This window comes from Pongo abelii, chromosome 1 (assembly GCF_028885655.2).
Source record: "Pongo abelii isolate AG06213 chromosome 1, NHGRI_mPonAbe1-v2.0_pri, whole genome shotgun sequence".
NCBI classification, from domain to species: Eukaryota; Metazoa; Chordata; class Mammalia; order Primates; family Hominidae; genus Pongo; species Pongo abelii.
Window position 1 is genome coordinate 4051609 of NC_071985.2, and position 22975 is coordinate 4074583.

General features: G+C 40.1%; 1 protein-coding gene, 1 long non-coding RNA gene and 1 other non-coding gene across 10 annotated transcripts in view; 1 reads left to right on the forward strand and 2 right to left on the reverse strand.

The window, feature by feature from the left end:
- The window catches only part of EFCAB2 (EF-hand calcium binding domain 2), a 162253-nt gene that overhangs the window by 95626 nt on the left and 43652 nt on the right, over positions 1-22975 (reverse strand). For all 8 annotated transcript variants that reach the window (NM_001131911.1, XM_009246323.4, XM_054557391.2 and 5 more), the window contains 1 exon segment: positions 15730-15814. In NM_001131911.1, the coding sequence (NP_001125383.1) occupies positions 15730-15814 (85 nt within the window).
- On the reverse strand, positions 8296-8402 carry LOC112130927 (U6 spliceosomal RNA). The gene has a single exon (XR_002913099.2). It is a non-coding gene; the product is annotated as a U6 spliceosomal RNA (small nuclear RNA).
- Positions 17240-21279, forward strand: LOC129060765 (uncharacterized). Its single transcript, XR_008527645.1, has 3 exons — positions 17240-17338; positions 19136-19257; positions 21161-21279. It is a non-coding gene; the product is annotated as an uncharacterized LOC129060765 (long non-coding RNA).

Sequence of the window (22975 nt, forward strand, 5' to 3'; positions counted from 1 at the left end):
AAGTAGCACCCATTACCTCCATCCACATTTCATTGGTAAAAACTAGGTCACATGGTCTAGCTAGACCATAATTCCCAGCTCCCCTCTATCTGCAAGAGAATCTGGGAATTACAGTGTAGCTATGTGCTCAGGAGGAGAGGAAACAGAATTAGACTATGCAATCTCCACCACAGCCGACCACCATGACATGAATCACTAGCACTGCCAGGGAGGGGGATGGGAATAAACCGGTGAGTTTACCACAGAGTGCCAACTGTTGGCCTAGAAACTGGGTTGCAATGGCCTAACACTAGGCTCAAACAACCTCATTAGGATTTGGGGTAACTATATCAGATGAGCAGTAAGGTCTCTGCCAAATCCACACTTCCCTCCCCAGAGTTTCTGAATATATAGGTTGCTATGCTTTGTACCATTGGACCTGCCTCCCTAGGCACAGACACTTGAACCAGAGATGGCTACTTAACCAAAATAAGGCGTCCCTCTATAGGTCTGCAAGAGAGGGGCTGATGCAGTTGAGCTCTGCTCAACAATGGCACACACTACTGAATATTGACAAATGACCAAAGCCGACTTTTCTTCTTTTTTCCTTGGGAGTTTTAAAGCAAGACATACAGATGGAAGAGAGATGGAAGAGGAATGGCACACAGAGAGAAGGCAGGTGCAGAATCATAAAGCATCTGAACCCATGAGGAGGTAGATGCAAAGGAGTAGGAGACACACAGCAGGATCAAATCAGTCAGGAGCAAAATAGGAAGAATCTGGAAAAGAAGAAATAAAAGCAGGCGAGTAGAGTCACCAGCATGTTAGATTACCAGTTGATGTGGAGTCACCAGAGTGACTTGAAATACGAGAGCCCCGGTGTTCCCTTAATGGCAATAAATGTCCTTCCAGTACACTGAGAGGCTGGAATGCTGCTGAGGGGACTTTTTGCTATTCCTTATATAAATAAATTCCTTGTATTAAATGGCATAGTATTTGCATATAACCTATGCACATCCTCCCATATACTTTAAATCCTCTCTGGATTACTTACAATACCTTCTATCACTTATACTTATTTCCAAATACGTCCTTACAAGAAACTTGCTCAAACTGAAAAAACTTAAAGAATATTTGGTCCCATCCAACCTGACAGAGCATGACCAACAGAATGATGAAAAGGGGCCCCGTTTCCAAACAAGTGTGGGGCCACAGGAATACACAGTAACACTTTCTTGGTTTGTGTCCATTCTATATTTCAAAGCTAATAAAGAAACTACCATGAGCTGTTCTTTGTGGTGCATTTGCATTAAGTCTTCCACACTTTTCGAGTGAATCTACTATTAGATTTCCTCTGTTAAGGAGAATAGGTTGAGGCTGCAGGACGTATGAATCTGGAAGCTACAGAGGGTACACACCCAGAGGCCACAGGAATTTTATACCCAGAGGCCTCAGGAAGTACACTCTCTGAAACCACCAATCCTCAGAGAGCCTCTGACTCCCTACTTTTGAAATCATACAGCAAAATTTGCACTTGATCAAGACAGTCCAATAAGAACAACAGGCTGGGCACAGTGGCTCATGCTTGTGATCCCAGCATTTTGGGAGGCCGAGTCAGGCGGATCACTTGAGGCCAGGAGTTCGAGACCAGCCTGGCCAACATGGTGAAACCCCGTCTCTACTAAAAATACAAAAATTGGCCAGGCATGGTGGCTCCTGCCTGTAATCCCAGCTACTCGGGAGGCTAAGGCAGGAGAATCGCTTGAACCCAGGAGATGAAGGTTGCAGTGAGCTGAGATCATATCACTGCACTCCAGTCCGGGTGACAGAGCGAGATTCCTTTTCCAAAAAAAAAAAACAGACAGGGCTGGGCACAGTGGCTCACACCTGTAATCCCAACACTTTGGGAGGGCTGAGATGGGCAGATGACCTGAGGTCAGGAGTTCCAGACCAGCCTGGCCAACATAGAGAAACCCCTTCTCTACTAAAAGTACAAAAATTAGCTGAGCATGATGGCGGGCGCCTGTAATCCCAGCTACTTGGGAGGCTAAGGCAAGAGAATTGCTTGAACCGGGGAGGCGGAGGTTGCAGTGAGCTGAGATGAGGCCACTGCACTCCAGCCTAGGTGACAGAGTGAGGCTCCATCTCAGAAACAAAAACAGACAGATACCTGTAATCCACAATCAACCAAAGTTGGCCTCCAAAGATACAGAAATGGTCTTCTTTATTAAAATAGCCAGTAACGGGCCCTGAAGAGGGAAGCCTGAATCCAAATGTTATTTTTCTTGTCACAATGCCATTCCTATTAATTTCCATATGTAAAGCCTGGAACATAGCTTACTGGGATATCTAGGACCAACCCCATGCCCTTTGTGATGTCCTCCAATACATTAACCCTTATGGCATTTATGCCACTTAGCCTAAGCTTGAACTGGAGAGCTACCTCCATTCCAGATCCCTGAACGCTACGGAAAAGCCATAAAAACAAGCTTCATCACAGATACGACCCCACTCCATGGGAATCATACCATAGTATGAAAGTAAGTCACCATTTCAATAAAAACAGGGTATATGAAAATAATATACATGCATTTCCTTGTATCTGGAGTGATCCCTAGAAACTAGTATTCTGGTTGCCAGTATCTTAGAGGGGAATTGGGTGACTGGTGGAAAAGAGTTACAAGGACTTTTCTTTGAATTTTATTCTCTTTGGATTTAAACATGTGAACATGTTATCTATTCAAAAACTTTTAAGCTGTAATCCCCTTTCCTGATTGCTCCTTCATATTCTGTAACTGCTCAAGTTCCACTCCTCTCTCTCAAATCTTACTTCCCCCACATCTTTTACAAATTCCTCTTCCAATCTCGGTCAGAGTGGGTTTCTTCTTTACCCTGCTCACCATCCCACTCTCAGAACGTAACTATAATGACTGGCATATCTCTTCTCCCAACAAGAAAAAAAAATTCCTCTTTAAGAAAAGGTAAAGATAAAATAAATTGGGCTTCCAGGGTTTATTTTTTGGCAGTGTAGGAAAGAAATAAGATCTTTGAAAAGTTCCACACTAATAATTTTAGCCCAGTCACAATTATAGCAGCATTATATTACAGACAACCTACATTTCTAAAATTAGGAAATATGTTAAATTGTAGTATAGTTATACATTGGAACACTTCTTAGCCATGAGAAATGATTGTGTAAATTTATAAGATGTCATTCAAGTAAAAAGTATTCAAGTACAAAAAAAAACATGTAAAAGATAAAAGAGGCTGAGCATGGTGGCTGACGCCTCTAATCCCAACACTTTGGGAGGCTGAGCAGGCAGATCGCTTGAGCCCAGAAGTTCAAGCCCAGCCTGGGCAACATAGGGAGACCCTGTCTCTACAAAAACTAAAATTTAGCTGGGTGTGGTAGCGTGTACCTGTGGTCCCAGCTACTCAGGAGGCTGAGGCAGGAGGATCGTGTGAGCCCAGGAGGTCGAGGCTGCAGTTAGCCATGATGGCACCACTGCATTCCTGCCTGGGTGACAGACGGAGACCCAGTCTCAAAAAATCCATGAGCACTTCCTGAAAAAAAAAAAAAACTGACAAGAGAATCAACACACAAAAATAAATCAAAGAATTCAAGGATGGAGAAAAAAATGAGAAAATGTGGTTAGTGGTAATTTCATTCAAATATACAAAACTACTAAAAAATGTGTGAATACTAAACAAAGTATGAACATTCTGCCTCGTCGGTGTAAATAAAAATGTACCTAAGATAAATTGGGGGTTGGGAGAGAAAATGTAGACCGAATTTTGGAAGTGCTAATGTCCTTATCTTTCACAGCAAGGAATCAACTGACGCTTTTTATATTTGAAATAGATAGTTTAAAAAAACACACAAGGACTACAGTCTCTTAATGTTTTTCTCAAAATCTTTTCTGAACTTGAAATAAATATCATCTCTTATGGCTAACAAACATTTGAGATTCCACAATTTCTTCAACTTAATTTTTTTTCTTTTGTCCCATTCAAGTAAAATTAAAGTCCTTCCTACATGAAGATTATATCCTAGATTTTTTCTTCAATATCTTTTTCCTTCCTTTCCTTTCCTCCTTCTTCCTTTCTCATTAATGTCCCACCCTTCTATCCATTTATTTTATTACACAGGGATAGAAAGAGCTCTAGAATAATAGTAGTCTAACATTAAAAATTATTATTTCAGGAAGTAGAATTCGGAATGACTTTAAAAAATTCTCTGACTCTTTTCTTTAATCCCAGTTCATCAAAAGGACCATGATAAGCAAACCAATTTTTAACAAAGCAACTACAAAGTGAGATGGTAAAGAGATAAGATATAAATCACTCTTTTAAAAATATTTATTTTTATGTGTAGTTGTAAAGTATTTCAGAGAAAAGTACAGGAAAAAATACGACAGCCAATACCAAGATTTAACAGATGTTAACGTCTTGCCACATTTTCTTCAGAATTTTTTTCCTGACAAGAAAGCATTGCAGAAACAGCTAACATTCCACTCCTCATCCCTTCTCCTTTCATCTTCAGATGCAATCACACCACTATTCTGAGGATAATGCTTATCATTTCCATGCGTATCTTTGTATTCATAAACAATATTTACTATTATTTTGTGTATTTAAAGTGTATATATATGGTACTATGTTTCCGTCCTTTTGTAATTTTTTAAACCCAGCGTTGTTTTTTGAGATTTATCCAAGTTACACATGTAGTCTTAGTTCATCATTCACTTCATTCATACATGTGAACAATCACTGCATGAATAAACCTGTTTTTACAATTCATTTCTTATTGAGGGGTGTGTGGACCCAGCAATTCCTGTTCCTCTTCCATGTTTTTCCATTGCACAAATGCAGACCCAGTATTGATAACAGTTTTTATAAAGCTCTCTGAGTAGCTTCCAGCTTTCTCAGATAATAACTGTCTTGGGGAAACTGTCCATGCAATCTCTCCACACTGCTCACTTTTTACTACCTGATAAACATGAATTGCGAAATGTTGTTTTAATATCTCTTCAAAAACAGCACTATATGTGAAGAAGTAAAAGTAATATTTATGGTGCCTCCAGTGCTCCTAGGAAAAGTTATTTCTAATCCATTACAAATAAGTTCTTGTTACTATTTCTTACAGAATTTTAGACAGGACCTAGTACACTCAAGGTTCCTGCCAATTGCTAACGAAGCTGAAGTCTCCCTATCAGTAAAAGAAATAAATATTGGATACCAAGAGCCTCAGAGACTTATATTGAGTTGAAGATGGAAGCAATGAAAAAAGAGACTCACTGTATTAGCAAGTGGATACTTGGTGCTGCTGGACTGCAAAATTTGTCTAAAGATTAAGAAAATATTAGGGAAAATCTCCTATAGATATGGCAGGTATAAAGTAAACACAGTGTACTAGTCCATTCTCATACCACTAATACTGCTATGAAGAAATACCCGAGACTGGGTAATTTATAAAGAAAAAGAGGCTTCATGGATTCACAGTTCCACGTGGCTGGGGAGGCCTCACAATTATGGTGGAAGGCGAAGGAGGAGCAGAGGCACATCTTACATGGCGGCAGGAAAGAGACCGTCTGCAGGGGAGCTGCCCTTTATAAAATCATCTTATTCACTATCACAAGAACAGCATGGGAAAAACCTGCCTCTGTGATTCAATTACCTCTTACCGGGTCCCTCCCACAACACGTGGGGATAATGGCAGCCACAATTCAAGATGAGATCTGGGTGGGGACACAGCAAAACCGTATCACACAGAATAGTCTGGAATACTAAAAATAAGGTCGCACTGTAAAGGCACTGAAGCATAGGAAAAGGACAGATGGGTGTGGCTTGGGAAAGGGGAAAGATTGGCACTTTTATTCCAGGATTGGGCCCCATCTCATCTTAGCTCACCAAATTCTTGAGTATCAACCTGTTCTGAAATTGATTAGAATGGAGTGTTAAAAAAAGTAAGTTGATATTTTTTATTTGATATTCTTATACTCTTGTGGCTTAAGTGGTGCTGGCATTTTTATTTCAATTTTATAGATAAGGAAAATGAAATAAAAAGAGGGTGACACATAGAAAATATATGATAGAGCCAGCAACTGACTCTACTGACTTAAGGTGTACTTTTATTCCATTAGATTACAAAAAACTGGATTTGTTTGTGAATAATATTAGAGTCACTTTCAAATTAAATTTATCAGCTACATGGAAAAATTATCTTCTTTACCTTAGAGGCACTCCTTGTGAGTGTATTTTTTCCCCACCAAATTAGCTTTATTTAGGGGAACCTAAATTTATTCTACTAAAACTACTCTAAATGACATTTGTTTGTTTCCAAAAATTGAATACATACTCCAAAGGTGTGTAATTTGACTAAATTTTAAAAAAATCTGCATGCCAGAAAGTAAAAGTACAGTGAAAAGACAGATGACATACACATCATGACTAACGCTGAGATCTTTCATATAGAAAAAGATCAATAATTCAGTGGGAAAAAATGGGGAAAAATCATACACTGTCAGGTCAAACAAAAGGAAATAAATAGTTTTAAGAGATATGAAAGATGTTCTAATTTAGAAAATGAAAATTAGGCTGGGCATGGTGGCTCACGCCTGTAATCCCAGCACTTTCGGAGGCCAAGGTGGGTGGATCACCTGAGGTCAGGGGTTCGAGACAAGCCTGACCAATATGGTGAACCCCCATCTCTACTAAAAATACAAAAATTAGCCAGGTGGACGCAAGCCTGTGATCCCAGCTTCTCAGGAGGCTGAGACAGGAGAATGGCGTGAACCCAGGAGGCAGAGGTTGCAGTGAGCTGAGATCATGCCACTGCACTCCAGCCTGGGCGACAGAGCGAGACTCTGTCTCAAAAAAAAAAAAAAAACAAAGAAAAGAAAAGAAAAAGAAAATTAACACTGAGTTTCTATTTTTCACATATTAGATTGGAAAAAAATCCTAATGTTTGATAATTAAAGCTTGTTTCAGAAGGACTGAAGAAACTGGTACTCTCACACGAGATGAGAGACTCTATCATCAAGATAGCAACATCTACCAAAAATTGTCAAGCCCTTTGACATATTTCCAATAATTTACCAAGAAAAAGTTCTCACTTTTGTGAGATGATATGCATGCTAAGATATTCTCTGCAGCATGAGCTATTATAGCAAAAGCCTGGAAACAACTTAAATGTCCATTAGTAGGGAGATTAATTCAATATATTATGATTCATCCATACAATGAAATAAGGATAATTTTTTTTTTTTTGAGACAAGAGTCTCGCTCAGCTGCCTAGGCTGGAGTGCAGTGGCGCGATCTCGGCTCACTGCAACCACCGTCTCCCGGGTTCAAACGATTCTCCTGTCTCAGCCTCTCAAGTAGCTGGGATTACAGGCACCCGCCATCACGCTTGGCTAATTTTTGTATTTTTAGTAGAGATGGGGTTTCACCATGTTGGCCAGGGTGGTCTTGAACTCCTGACCTCAGGTGACCTGCCCGCCTCGGCCTCCCAAAGTGCTGGGATTACAGGTGTGAGCCACCGCGCCCCGCCAATTTTTATATATTAATAAACAGTCAAGATATATTGATAAGTAAAAAAAGCAGAGTGCATAATGGTTTATATAGTATCATACCATTCACATTAAAAATAAACACATATCCTATAACTCAAAAACACAATAAAACAACCTGGTTTAAAAATGGGCAAAGACTAGACACTTCTCCAAAGAAGACGTACAAATGGCCAATAAGTACATGAAAAGATGTTCAATATTACTAATCATTAGGAAAATGCAAATCAAAGCCCCAGTGAGATACCATTTCACACCCAGTAGGATGGTTATTATAGAAACAACAATAACAACAACACCCCCCTCTAAAAAACCAACAGAAATGACAAGTGCTGGCAAAGACATGGAGAAACCGGAACCTCTGGGTATTGCTGGTGGGAATGCAGCACGGCGCAGCTGCTGTGGAAAACAGTACAGTGGTTCCTCAAATATCGAACACAGAACTACCACATGATCCGGCAATTCCACTCCTGGATATGCACCCAAAAGAATTGAAAGCAAAGACTCGAACAGATATCTATACACCAATATTCATAGCAGCATTATTCACAACAATCAGAAGATGAAAACAACCCAGTGTCCATCAATGGACAGATGGATGAACAAAATGTGGGATATAAATACAATGGAATATTATTCAAAAAAGGAATAAAATGCTGACGCATGCAACAATGTGGATGAACCTTGAGAACATTATGCTACGTGAAATGAACCAGACACAAGACAAATATTGTTTGTTTGTATTTTAAAAATGGAATGCTTCACAAATTTGCATGTCATCCTCATGCAGGGGCCATGCTAATCTTCTCTGCAGCGTTCCAATTTTAGTATATGTGCTGCCGAAGTAAGCACAGGAAGGACAAATATTGTACTCTTCCATTTATATATGAGGCACCTAGGATAATGAAACTCATAGACACAGAAAGCAGAACGCTGGTTGCCACAGGCTGCAAGAGGGAAGGATGTGGAATTATTGTTAAATGGCTACAGAGTTTCAGTTTGGGAAGATGAAAAAGCCTAAAATGGATAGCAGTGATGGTTGTAGAGTAATGTTAATGCCACTGCATTCTATACTTAAAATGATAAATTTTAGGTGATCTATATTTTACCACAGTAAAAAATACACACATGCACACACACACACACACGCACACGCAGGCACACACATACTCATACATATTTGCATGGAGAATCTCTGGAAGAATTAGAGAAAACTGTAACTAACCTTGCCTTTAAAAAGGGGAACTGGATAGGTAAAAAAGAGATTTGTTTATCACTATGTATTATATCTACCTTTAGAATTTTATCCCATGCACATATATCATCTATTCAAAAATTTAATTTTCAATCAGTCTTCTTAACTTCTAAATGCAGAGCAGGAAAATATATATAAGTGAAAATGTGGCTAGGTGCGGTGGCTCATGCCTGTAATTCCAGTACTTTGGGAGGCTGAGGCAGGCAGGTCACTTGAGGCCAGGAGTTCAAGACCAGCCTGGCTATCATGGCAAAACCCTGTCTCTACTAAAAGTATGGAAAAAAAAAAAAAAAATTAGCCGGGGGTGGTGGCACACACCTGTAATCTCACTATTCCTGGTACTTGGGAGGCTGAGGCAGGAGAATCGCTTGAACCCAGGAGGTGGAGGTTGCAGTGAGCCGAGATCACTCCACTGCACTCCTGCCTGGGCGATACAGAGAGACTGTCTTTAAAAAAAAAAAAAAAAAAAGTCTGTGTTTTATATGAGGCAAAATCAGAATGTCCCTAATTAGTGATATTGAAAACTAGCCCAATGTTTTTCAAGGAGCTAGCTTTCAAAAACTATTTAACAAGGAAATGAAAAAGGAAAATAAAATGCTTTAGATCTTAAGAGATCAATATGGAACATATGGAAATAAGTAAAAAGTTCTAGCCAGGTGTGGTACGTGCTTATATCCCAGCTACTCGGGAGGCTGAGACAGGAGGATCGCTTGAGCTCAGGATTTCAAGGTCAGCCTGGGCAACATAAAGAGAGCTTGTCTCTAAAACAAAATATGTATTTTAAAGTTCTTATGAGAGTTTTCTTACATATAACATAACATTGCTCATCCAGATTAAACAGGGGCAAAACAAGTCTGAGTTATTTACTTTAAGAACATAAAATGAGGCCAGGCACGGTGGCTCACGTCTGTAATCCCAGCACTTTGGGAGACTAAGGGAGGCGGATGACTTGAGGCCAGGAGTTCGAGACCAGCCTGGGCAACATAGCAAGACCCTGTCTCTACTAAAAATACAAAAATTAGATGGGCGTGGTGGCAGGCACCTGTAATCCCAGCTACTTGGGAGGCTGAGGAAGGAGAATTGCTTGAACTCAGGAGGCAGAGGTTACAATGAGTCGAGATCTAGCCACTACACTCCAGCTTGAGCCACACTGTGAGACTCCATCTTAAAATAATAATAAAAACTACATATATAAAGTAGAATAATTATAATAACTAATACTGTTCTTAGCTTTAAATCTCAAGCTAATATTGTTCTAAGAGCTTTAAAAATGTCCACTCACAAGAGTGGTTCTCAAACTTTTTGGTCTGAGAGCTCCTTTTACAAACTATCAAAAATTATCAAGGCGCTCAAAGCATTTATGTTTGTGTGAGTTATATGGATTTATATTTATTATCATATTAGAAATTAAACCTTACATTTTAAAAATATGTATTTATTCATTTAGAAATCATAAATCAACCCAAATGTTCACATAAGTAGTTTTTATTTTTTTAAACTATATTTTCCAAAACAAAAAGTATATTTAGAAGAATGGCATTGTTTTACATACGTTCAATGTAAATATGTAACGCCTGGCTTCACAGAGGACAGCTGCATTCTCATATCTAGTTCTGCGTTCAATCTGCTGTAAAACTGCACATCATGTAGCCTTTGAAAAACTCCAGTATAAGGCCGGGCGTGGTGGCTCACGCCTGTAATCCCAGCACTTTGGGAGGCCGAGGTGAGTGGATCACCTGAGGCCAGGAGTTCATGACCAGCCTGGCCAACATGTTGAAACCCCGTCTCTACTAAAAAAAAAAATACAAAAATTATCTGGGCATGGTGGCGGGCACCTGTAATCCCAGCTACTTGGGAGGCTGAGGCAGGAGAATTGCTTGAACCCAGGAGGCGGAGGTTGCAGTGACCCGAGATTGCACCATTGCACTCCAGCCTGGGTGACAGAGCGAGACCCTGTCTTAAAAAAAAAAAAAAAAAAAAAAAGAAAAGAAAAACTCCAGTATATACTCGTGGAAAAAGTGAGAATGAAAAGAACAAATACTGTCTTAAATTTATTATGAAAATAGTTCTGACTTCACAGACCCCGGAAACTTGGGGGCACTCTGAGAACTACTTACTTATACTATGAAACCTAGGAGGCAAAGGTACATGGAGGCACAAAGAGAATAACAAAGTGACTCACAGTCACGGAGCTGGGATGGGAACCCAGGAAGTCTGATTCCAGACCTCAGGACTGCCCCTCAGAGGTGGAAGGACAGTGGCAGGAGCCCAGCTCATAATGCTTTTGACAGTGGGCTGGTAGCTGCCCAGCATTTGCAATACCAGACTTTCCCTTTATCTAATACAATACAATTTCACATTAAATATTTCAATTTGTGCAAAGCAGAGATAAGGGAAAGAGAGATTAGCCACCACAAAACTCTAAGACCTAGACCTCTCAGGGGGCCTAGATCAGCCCTACACCGGAAGTAATACCAAACCTCCACCTGAGGGATAAAGCAGTTAGGGGAGGAACAGCCAATACCTGGGGGGCTCTCCAAGAACAGCTCTCTCTGTCCTGCCCCCACTGAGCCATTACATATCTCTCCCTCCGTTCAAAGACACTTCTTTCTTTCTCTTTTTTTTTTTTTTTTTTTTAGACGGAGTCTCACTTTGTCGCCCAGGCTGGAGTGCAGTGGTGCGATCTCGGCTCACCGCAACTTCTGCCTTCTGGGTTCAAGTGATTCTTCTGCCTTAGCCTCCCTGGTAGCTGGAATTACAGGCACACGTCACCATGCCCAGCTAATCTGTGTATTTTTAGTAGAGACGGGGTTTCACCATGTTGGCCAGGCTGGTCTCAAACTCCTGACCTCTGGTGATCCACCCGCCTCGGCCTTCCAAAGTGCTGGGATTATAGGCATGAGTGACTGCGCCTGGCCTCAAAAACACTTCTTTACACCACTCAATCCTTGTTTTTTCCCTTTTATTTTTAGTTGACAAATAATAATTGTACAGATTTCTGAGATATACAGAGTGATACTTCAATACTTTATACAATGTGTAATGATCAAATCAGGGTAACTGGCATCTCCACCACCTAAAACATTGATCATTTCCTTGTGTTGGGAACATTCAAAATCCTCTTTTCTATTTTTGGAAAATATATAATAAATGAGAGTTAACCAGATTCACCCTCTAGTGCGGCAGAACGATAGAACTCCTTCCACCAATCCAGCTGTAATTCCGCATCCATTAACCAACCTCCCCCCGCCCCTCCTCCCCGGTCTTTCCTCTCCTCTAACACACAGCTCTACTCTCCACTTCCATGAACTCAGTTTTTTTGTTTGTTTTTTTAGCTCCCACACAGGAGCGAGATCATGCGGTATTTCTCCTTCTGTGCCTGACTTATTTTGGTTAACATAACGTCTCCAGGCTCACTCAGGTTGCCACGAATGACAAGATTTCATTCTTTTTTATGTACTTTCCTCAATCCTTACACAGAATACTGCCTTCAATCTTTAATTAAAATGTTTAAAAAGAAGGATATTAAACTATCAGATATTAAATCATTTTATAAACTGACAACAGTTAATATGGCATTGAACTAGTGTCATGCTGAAAGGTAAAGTGGTACAGCACATAAGATATGGGCCAAATTAGATCCCCTTCTATAAAATGTTGCATATTATAAAGAAGGCCTAACAATTCCAGAAGTAAGTAAAATAAACTGGTTAGTAATTTGAAAAAAAAAAAGTCTATTTAGACCTTCACTTTAATCATCAGCCAAAATACATTCGAGATAGATCAACTGCTTTTACAAATGGAGAAAACGGGCTGGGAAAGGCAGGACCAGACCTTATTCACCCCTGCATTCTCAGAGCCACCCCTGGGGGTGCACAGTCGAACTGGAAAGTGCTGCCCCCAAAGAAGAAATGAACTTGAGTTCCAACTTTGTTGCTAACCTATTGTGTGATCTTGGGCAAGTCTTTTGGCTTCTCCGTCCTTAATTTTCTTTTTTTCTTTTTCTTTTTTTGTTTTTTGTTTTTTGTTTTGTTGAGATGGAGTCTCGCTCTGTGCAAAGCAGAGATAAGGGAAAGGGAGAGTAGCCACCACAAAACTCTAAGACCTAGACCTCTCAGGGGGCCTAGATCAGCCCTACACAGGAAGTAGCACCAAACCTCCACCTGAGGGATAAAGCAGTTAGGGGAGGAACAGCCAGTGCCTGGGGGGGCTCTCCAGGAACAGCTCTCTGTGTCCTGCCCCCACTGAGCCATTACATATCTCTCCCTCCGTTCAAAGACACTTCTTTCTTTTTTTTTTTTTTAGACGGAGTCTTACTGTGTCACCCAGGCTGGAGTGCAGTGGTACAATCTCAGCTCACTGCAATCTCCACGTCCTGGGTTCAAGAGATTCTAATGCCTCAGCCACCCAAGCAGCTGGGACTACAGGTGCACACCACCATGCTCAGCTAAATTTTTTTATTTTTTATTTTTTATTTTTAGGAGAGACGAGGTTTCACCATGTTGGCCAGGCTGGTCTTGAATTCCTGACCTCAGGTGATCTACCCACCTTGGCCTCCCAAAGCTTACTTTCCAATTTATAAAGAGTGTCCAAGTGCAGTGGCTCACACCTGTAATACCAACACTTTGGGAGGCTAAGGAGGGTCTATCACTTGAGACCAGGAGTTCAAGACCAGCCTGGGCAACGCAGCAACACCCCTGTCACTACAAGAAATAATAATTAGCTGGGCATGGTAGTCCTAGCTGCTTGGGAGGCTGAGGCAGGAGGATCACTTCAGGAGTTCAAGGTTACATACAGTGAGTTATGATCAAGCCACTGTAATCCAGCCTGGAGGACAGAGTAAGACCCTATCTTTAAACGAATTTTTAAAAAAGAGTGGATGGTAATGATACCAGCAACATGAGAACATTCATTATAAACTTTAAAGTGATATACAAATTAACACAGGAATAATGATTATAAAGCTACATTCATCCATGTTGTTACTCCTCAAATACACTCAGCATCAATATTTTAATGCTAAAAACAATAATAATTTTCTTAGTAACCATCTTTAATTAATAAAGCAGACGCTTTAAGTTGTAAGAACATCCACTTTCCCTCAAGGCCTCAGTAAAGTTATTTTAATTTTCAATGGAAAAAAAGATTCAGCCCATAAACATGTTTTCTTTTACTGAATTGGCCCTTTTACCGAAAAAGGCCTGGCATCATTGCTCTCAGGGATCAGGAGATTTTCTTTTCACTGCTACTGTCAGGAAGCCTGAAGGCAGAAGAGAAGCCCCTGATGTCTTTAAAGAGTAGGAGTGGGAGCGTGGGCAGTGTAGCATAGCAAGAGATTCGGCGTTAGAGAAACCTGGTGTGACATGGAGCAAACGATTTACCTTCTCCTTGTCTCTGGAAACCGGAGATGCCAACCCTTAACCCACAAATAAAAAGATTAAAATGAGGTAATCCACGTGAAGCCTCTGGCACCCAACTACTGGTAGTGTGTTAGATGACAAGCCTCAAGCAAATGCTGGTTTCTTTTCTCTCTTTTCCCTCTCTCTCATAAAGCCATACTTTCCCTGACTTCTCTAACAATACCTCTGTCCCCTGCCCCCAGGAGGAGAACCCTTCAAGGAGAGGTCTGAGGTCAAGGCACTTGTCATTCATGTACTTAGTTATTCAAATTGCAGGCTGGGCTGCCTGCTGCACCCCCTCCCTAACCCTACCACCACCTCCAGCACCCCGCCCACTCGTTTCCTACTGGGATACCCACAGGAAGGCCTGGTGTTCCACAGTGTCATTCCCACAGAATGCAATGTGACCAGAGCCACCGGAGCTGTATGGTGCTGCAGCTCTGATGGCACTGGTTTATAAGCATCAAACAGTTCCTTTCCAGAACCATTGTCAAACCACTTCCCATTGCTTTGCTGGCCTCTCTACTAGGTTCTGGTCTTGAGATTGCAATCTCATCAAATAACCCTCATTTAGCCTGGCCTCCTGAAAGGATGGTTTCAATGCTTTTCTTTTTTTTTTTTGAGACAGAGTCTCGCTCTGTCACCCAGGCTGGAGTGCAGTGGCATGATCTCGGCTCACTGCAACCTCTGCCTCCCAGGTACAAGCGATTCTTCTGCCTCATCCTCCAAAGTAGCCGGGATTAAAGGTGCCCGCCACCATGCCCGGCTAGTTTTTGTATTTTTAGTAGAGACAGAGTTTCACCACGTTGGTCAGGCTGGTCTTGAACTCCTGACCTTAGGTGATCTGTCCACCTTGACCTCCCAAAGTACTTGGATTACAGGTGTCAGCCACCACACTCGGCTTCATTGCCTTTCTTTGATGTGTGTGGCACAAACCCTACAATTCTTATTAGCATCTAATCTCTTCTTTCAAGGGGTTTTTTGTTTGTTTTGTTTCAGTCCCAAGCTGTGTCCTCCATTTCAGACCTACCAGTATTCATGTCTTCTCTTGTCTTTTTATGTTCTTCTGTTTGGGTTCTTTTTGCTATTTTACAGGGGGAGTGTGTCACCGCATAAGCATTACTAATGTTTCCTTGCAATATCCTATTTGTGGCCTTATAATACATATGTATGTGTTTTACAAAGCAAATGCTGTTCCTTCACTCAACGACTATTTCCTGAGTGCCAACTATGTGCCAAGCACTAAAGCTAAAATAGAGTTCATCTCACTCACAGAGTTTACAATTTATAGGTTGGAACAGGCAATGAGAATACAGTATATTGTTTCTACCAGAGTATGAAGAATAAGAAACAGTACTTATCAAAGCAATAGCTAGCAAAGACATTTTACAGAGCATGGAAAATAAATACTTAAAACAGCATAATAAATCCAAGGTACAGTGTAAAAAGAGAAAATAGCTCTCTTGTATCTTATGACTTGTATCAGTAATTTAAAAGTGTAACAAAAAAAAAAATATTTCCAAACCTCACATCCACTGTATTATTCGACTCATGGTCAAACACTTCAAATGCCTCTTTGATTTTTTTGTGAAATTCTGCTACTATTATCTCTGCAAAAGACAAAGTAAATAAAAATTATTTTACTTTAGCTTTGAATTCAAAACAAAAATTCTAATAACCAGAGTAGCAATCTTAATAAGCAAGCATATGAAGAACTCTCTCCTTATATTTATGTATCATTTAGCATGTTTAACTTCCTCTGGAGATGTCAAAGAATACACTGTATTTGTAAACATTTTTTCTGAGGCATAATATACATATGGTAAAGGTGCACTGATCTTAGATACACAGCTTAATTAAGTGTTTACATGCGCATATACTCATGGAACCACTCAATCACTCCAATCATGGTGATAGAATATTTCCAGCAGCGGCCTCTCTATCTCAAGTCCTTTGGGTAGAGTCCTAGCCTGAGAGGCACAGTGAAACCAATAAAAACAGATACTGTTTGCTTATCAATAGTGTTCCCTGCCTACCTTGCCTTATTCTATGCTTGCGGAGTTCGGGGAAGAAAGGCATAAAAACCAACATGACATTTTCTCAAAGAGCTTTCAAACTAGTTTTGGACTATGACTTACATATATGAAACACTCATATATATATTCAATAAATAGTTACCTAGTACTTACAATGTGCTAAGGTTATGGCAAGGAACAAAATAGAAAAAAACCCTGCCTCCATAAAGCTACTTTTATTGGGAAAGAAATATAAGCTCGTAATATTCGATAAAATACATAGTAAGGCAAATGGTGTGAAAAATAGAGGAAGGAATAAACAGGGTAGGGACACAAGGAGTGCTGGGCGTGGGTGGGGGAGATGGGTTGATACGGTGGTCTTAGAGATGGCGTGGGTGGGGGAGATGGGTTGATACTGTGGTCTTAGAGATGGCTGCTTCTGTGGTAAGGAGACCCTTGGGCAGATACCTGAAGGAGGGGAAGGAGCCAGCCTTATGAACAACTGCAGAGTTTTTGAAGGGGGTGGGTCGCTTGCTTTTCCCCACAGTTTTCAGGCAGAGAGAACAGTAAGTGTAGAAGAGTAAGAAATAAAATCAGAAAGGTATGAGTTTGGGGGTGAGGAATAGATTGTAAAGAGGCCTTGGCCGGATGCGGTGGCTCACACCTGTATTCCCAGCACTTTGGGAGGCCGAGGAGGGTGGTTCACCTGAGGTCAGGAGTTCGAGACCAGCCTGGCCAACAGGGTGAAATCCTGTCTCTACTAAAAATACAAAATTAGCCAGGCATGGTGGCACATAACTGTAACCCCAGCAACTTGGGAGGCTGAGGCAGGAGAATTGCTTGAACCTGGGAGGCGGAGGTTGCAGTGAGCCAAGATTGCACCATTGCACTCCAGCCTGGGCAACAAGAACAAAACTCCAACTCAAAAAAAAAAAAAAAAAAAAAAAAAAAAAAGCCCTGTAGGCTACTTTAAGGATTTCGGCTTTTACTCTGAATGAGATGAGAAGCCGCTGAAGGGTTTTTCCAGGCAGTAAAGTGATGCGGTCTGCTGATCACTTTGGCTATTATGACAAGGATGGAAGCAGACAGACCAGTCAGGAGGCCTCTGCAATACTCCAGGTAAGAGATGTGGGCCAGAATGGTAACAGTGAAGGTGGTGAGAAATGTCAGGATTCTGGATATATTCTTTTTTTTTTTTTTTTGAGACAGAGTCTCTCTCTGTTGCCCCGGTTGGAGTGCAGTGGCTTGATCTCGGCTCACTGCAACCTCCACCTCCCGGGTTCAAACGATTCTCTTGCCTCTGCCTCCTGAGTAGCTGGGACTACAGGCGCACACCACCACGCCCAGCTAATTTTTTGTATTTTTAGTAGAGACAAGGTTTCACCATGTTGGCCAGGATGGTCTCGATCTCCTAACCTCATTATCCACCCGCCTCGGCCTCCCAAAGTGCTGGGATTACAGGCGTGAGCCACCGCACCCGGCAGATTCTGGATATATTCTAAAGAGCAGAGCCAACAAGATTTGCTGATAAATTTGATGTTAGGTGCAGAGAGAAAGAAAAGGGTCAAGGCCAACTCCAAGGTGTTTGGCTGAGTGAAAGAATAAAGGACAATAATGTAATTAAGTCTCTCAATTGTGCTAAGCATGGGAGCTCATGCCTGTAGCAGTTTGGTAGGCCCAGGCGGGAGGACTGCTTGAGCTCAGGAGGTCGAGGCTGCAGTGAACCATGATCACACTACTGCACGCAAGCCAGCCTGGCGACAGAACTAGACCTTGTCTCAAAGAAAAGAAAAAGGTGTCAAAATGTATCAAACAGTAAATACAGTAGGACACCCAGAAAGAAGGAGATTAGGCATGAGTTTAGGTAATTATTTCAATTAGAAATATAATACCACCCAATAGTAGAAAATAGGAAATTTTAAAATCAGTCACATTCTCTTCCCCCTAACATAACTACTCATCATTTTGCCGTATTTTCTTCCAATCTTTCTTCATACATATTCTTTTATATATGGCATTGAATAACCACCATTCATTCACTCAACAAATATGTACTGAATAAACACTATACACCAGGTTCTATGTCAGGTACTGTATATACTTTTACAACCACAGAGAAAAAAGAAACCAAAGCTCAGAGAGGCTAAGCACCTTGCCCAAGATCACAGAGTTATTGAGTGGCGGAGCTGGACTGAACTCAGATCTTCCTCATTTGAACAATCCTGCTCTTCTCTCCCCACACCCCACCCCACCTCACCTCACCCCACCCCACCTCACCTCACTCCACCCCACCCCACCTGTTAGTACTTACAGTATAAAATCTTAACTCCTTAATTACTTCATGTAAATGTTATATTTTTCTAGGTTGCAACATAATTTACACAACCTTCCATTTTTAACAGTACCAAAATAATACACCACAATTTATTGATATTATTTTTTCTTTATTATAAATAACACAGCAATGTACTTTTGCTAATTTAACAACAAATAAATGTTACCTCATTATTTAAATTTACACTGCTTTGATTACAAGTGAATCTGAATAATGATCCATATGTTTGTTTACCATCTCTGTTTTCTATGTTATGAATTGTCTATTCATGTTCTCTGCTCAACCCTACTGGGATCTTCAATTATTTCTTAACAATTTGCATGACCTGTTTGAATAATAAAGACTTAACCCTATGTTGAAGTTACTGCAAACAATTTTCCAGGTCAGTTGTTTGCACTTGTTTTTCTAAAATGAAAACAACTCCATTTCCTTTCTGATGATCAAAATCATACACAATTACTGGAGGAAAAAAAAAGACACAGATGAAAGTTTAAGTTAAAATCACTTCAAATTCTACCCAGAGTTAACTACTCGTTTCTTTTTTTCTTTTTTTTTTTTGTCTTTTTTTTTTTTTTTTTGAGATGGAGTCTTGCCATGTCGCCCAGGCTGGAGTGCAGTGGCATGATCTCGACTCACCACAACCTCCACCTCCCAGGCTCAAGAGATTTTCCTGCCTCAGTCTCTGGAGTAGCTGGGATTACAGGTGTGCACCACTACCGCCAAGCTCACTTTTGTATTTTTAGTAGAGACGGGGTTTCACCATATTAGCCAGACTGGTCTCAAACTCCTGACCTCAAATGATCCACCTGCCTCAGCCTCCCAAAGTGCTGGGATTACAGGTGTGAGCCTCCGCGCCTGGCCCAGAGTTAACTACTTTTAATGTTGTTCTCTAATCTAATTTCTCACTCAGCAATAAATTGGATCTTTCATTCTCAAAAATATTCATTACCTTATTATTTTTAGTGACTGCCTGATATTCCATTATAGAGCTTTATCAAAATGTAATTAATCAACCCTCCAATTGTGGATGTTTAGGTTGTTTCTGATTTTTCATTATTATAATCAATAATCAATTCTTTATTGAACAATCCTGCCCAGTTCATCTTTGTACACTTGTCTTATCTTACTGAAATTCAACGAGTTGAACACACTTGAACTAGCTAGGTTCTTATTAGCCATAACAGTATCTTGGGAAAATCTCTCTGGTTACAACACTGCCACTGCACAAAGCTGTTTGGTTTTTAAATTTAAGGTCGTTTTAAAAGTGCATTATCCTTTATTTTTAGGTAGTCACATCTGTTGAGATTTCTTCTCATACTTTAAAGTTTAGAAACTTATCCTTTGAAAGGCCCAAGAGGGAGACAAAGAAAAATCACCCTTTTTCTCGAGGTCTGGCAAATATTTAATTCTATTTTCTTCAACAATTTACAGATAGATTTACTGTGGTTTTTTTGATTGTTTGTTCTTTGTTTTTTGTTTTTGACACTGGACAACACACTGAGTAATTCATCTGAAGTTTATTTTGATGTGATTCAAAGTGAAAGATTAGCTTTTCCTAATTTACCAAGTGCTTGATTCCTTTCCTTGCACTTTATCGTGTATTATCGTCTTTTATGTGATTGAGATTAATTCTATCAATTGTCCATTCTGTTGATTCTATTCTGATTTGCATTTCTAGTCTTGTGCCATTACCATAGTATTTTATTTATTGCCACTCTATTAGCCTCTTTTTAGGAATGTTCATCAATACCAATTTATTATTCCAAAGGAAATACAGAAATCCGTATACAATTTAGAAATTCCAAATGAAATGCCATTGAAAGTTTTATTGCTATTGCAATCAGCTATACATTGAGAATTAATATTTTAGAATATTTAGTTTTCACATCTAAGAGATGTATATTTAGATATATATATCCCTTTATAAATCTCTAAATTAAATATTACACATTTTGAGGTTCGTCATGTAAGTCACACACAATCCTCCAAGAAGATGATGCCTGAGTATTTTATGGGTTTTGTAGATATTGTGATGAAATATTTTTTCAAGCCCTGTAATTTCAAGTGTTTGAGGTAAAAATTGAATTTTTGCTATTGATTATATATCTATTTCCTGAAAAATTTATTAATTAAAATCTTTCAGTTGATTATTTTATATTTTCTAATAATACTTTTTGTATTATCTTCTTATTGTATCTTATTTCTCTGTCATGACTCATGGCACTGGCCAGCACTACCAAAGCAACATTAATGCATAAAGTGATAATAATCCATTTTATAAAAATATAATTATTATTATTAATAATCTGGAACACTAGTCTTTTACCAATAAGTATAATGCTGACTTTTGTTTTGAAATAGGTAAAACTTATAATTTATAATTTTATCCTTCCATCTCTAAAGAACAGGTACTAACTTTATTTTTTAGTTTTCAAACTTTTTATTTGCATATTTTAAAAAGTGTGCATTCCAATAATTTAAAACATTTGAACAAAACAAATGGCACTCTGATTAAAGTGCATTTACAGCCTGCAAGGCACGAATTTTTAATAACCTCTTATCATATATTTTCTAAACTGTGTTCTGTTTAACACTCATTCCTCAAGGTGCTTCTCTTGAACTCCTGACCGCGTGATCCACCTCCCTTGGCCTCCCAAAGTGCTGGGATTACAGGCGTTAGCCACTGCGCCCAGCCAGAGCTTCTCAATAAAAGGCTTCAGTGATCAAAAATGTCTGGAAAACTCTGAATATTATAGTTTATATATAATATTTATATGTAGTTTTATATGGTCATTTATAGTGTGTATTAGTATATTAAAGTCTTTGGAATGTTCTACAATCGTGAAACTTAACTTTGTTCAATACAGCATTTTCCAAAGTTACTTGATTATCGAGTCTCTTTTTTCGAATTATCATCTATCAGGAATAATTAATGCCTTAACTGAAATCTAGGACTACCCTAATTCAGGAATCTTCACCCACTGGACAATGCAATACAAGTTAACCATCCCTAATCTGAAAATGCTAAATCCAAAATGCTCCAAAACCCAAAACATTTGGAGGTCCCAGGCATTTCAGATAAAGGTCACTCAACCTGTACAATACACAGTAAACTTCTAATCAAAACACAGCATTGCAGGCAGAGACTGAAAGTCCGGCGTTTGCTGTTGCTAACAGCTGACACAGGTATTCTGGTGATGCTACTGTGCTGCTTAACTACCTTGAACACATTATTTTTTCACTTCATGAATGGTATTTCATATTTTTACTGGTAAGTACTTCCATGTGAATAAGTGTAAGAAGATGATTATCAATATCAATTCCTATCAGTTTAGAGTCAGGAATGATGCTGATGCCAAACAACTAGCTTGTCCTCATGGGTGGCTGACATAGTGATATTTTTGCTTTCTGATGGTTCTATGTAGAGAAACTGTGTTTCATCTACAAATTATTTAAAATACTACATAAAATTACCTTCAGGCTATGTCTATAGGTTTATATGAAACATAAATGAGTTTCGTGTTTAGACTTGAATCCCTTTCCCAAGATATCTCATTATGTATATGCAAAGATTTCAAAATCCAAAAAAATTAGAAATCCAAAATACTTCTGGTACCAAGCATTTTGAAAAAGGGATACTCAAGGCTGGGCCTGGTGGCTCACACCTGTAATCCCAGCACTTTGGGAGGCCGAGGCAGGCGGATCAAGAGGTTAGAAGATTGAGACCTTCCTGGCTAACACGGTGAAACCTCGCCTCTAATAAAAATGCAAAAAATTAGCTGGGTGTGGTGGTGGGTGCCTGTAGTCCCAGCTACTCGGGAGGCTGAGGCAGGAGGATGGCGTGAACCCAGAAGGCAGAGCTTGCAGTGAGCCGAGATCGCACCACTGCACTCCAGCCTGGGCAACACAGTGAGACTCCGTCTCAAAAAAAAAAAAAAAAGAAAGAAAGAAAAAGGGATACTCAGCCTGTAAAGTGGATGGATTAAAGGGGCACCCCAAAATACTGATCCTCTTATCTCTCATCTCTCAGTGTGGCCAGATGAAGTCAGGCCCCAGAAAGCAGCCTATTCCAGAGCTTCCCACGGGAGGATCAGGGCAGGACAGGCTCCGAGGGCGGGCCCCCTGTTCTGCACAGCGACAACCACAACAAATGCCATCAGGCACCCACTGCTCCCCATTGCCAAGTGTGTGACGCATCATGTGGTCCCCTCCTTCAGAGGCCAGATACAGAATGCACCATTACCCCGTAGAGAGCTCCTGGAGAAGTTTCTGTTCCAGGTGCCCAAAGAGCATAGTGTTCATTCCAGTGTGCAACTACTTCAAACTGACAGGGCTCATGGCTCCAGGAAGCAGTCCCAAATTTTTATCTTCACATACTATGGGCTACTTGCATGCCTCCGTAACTGATATGTCCTTTCAGT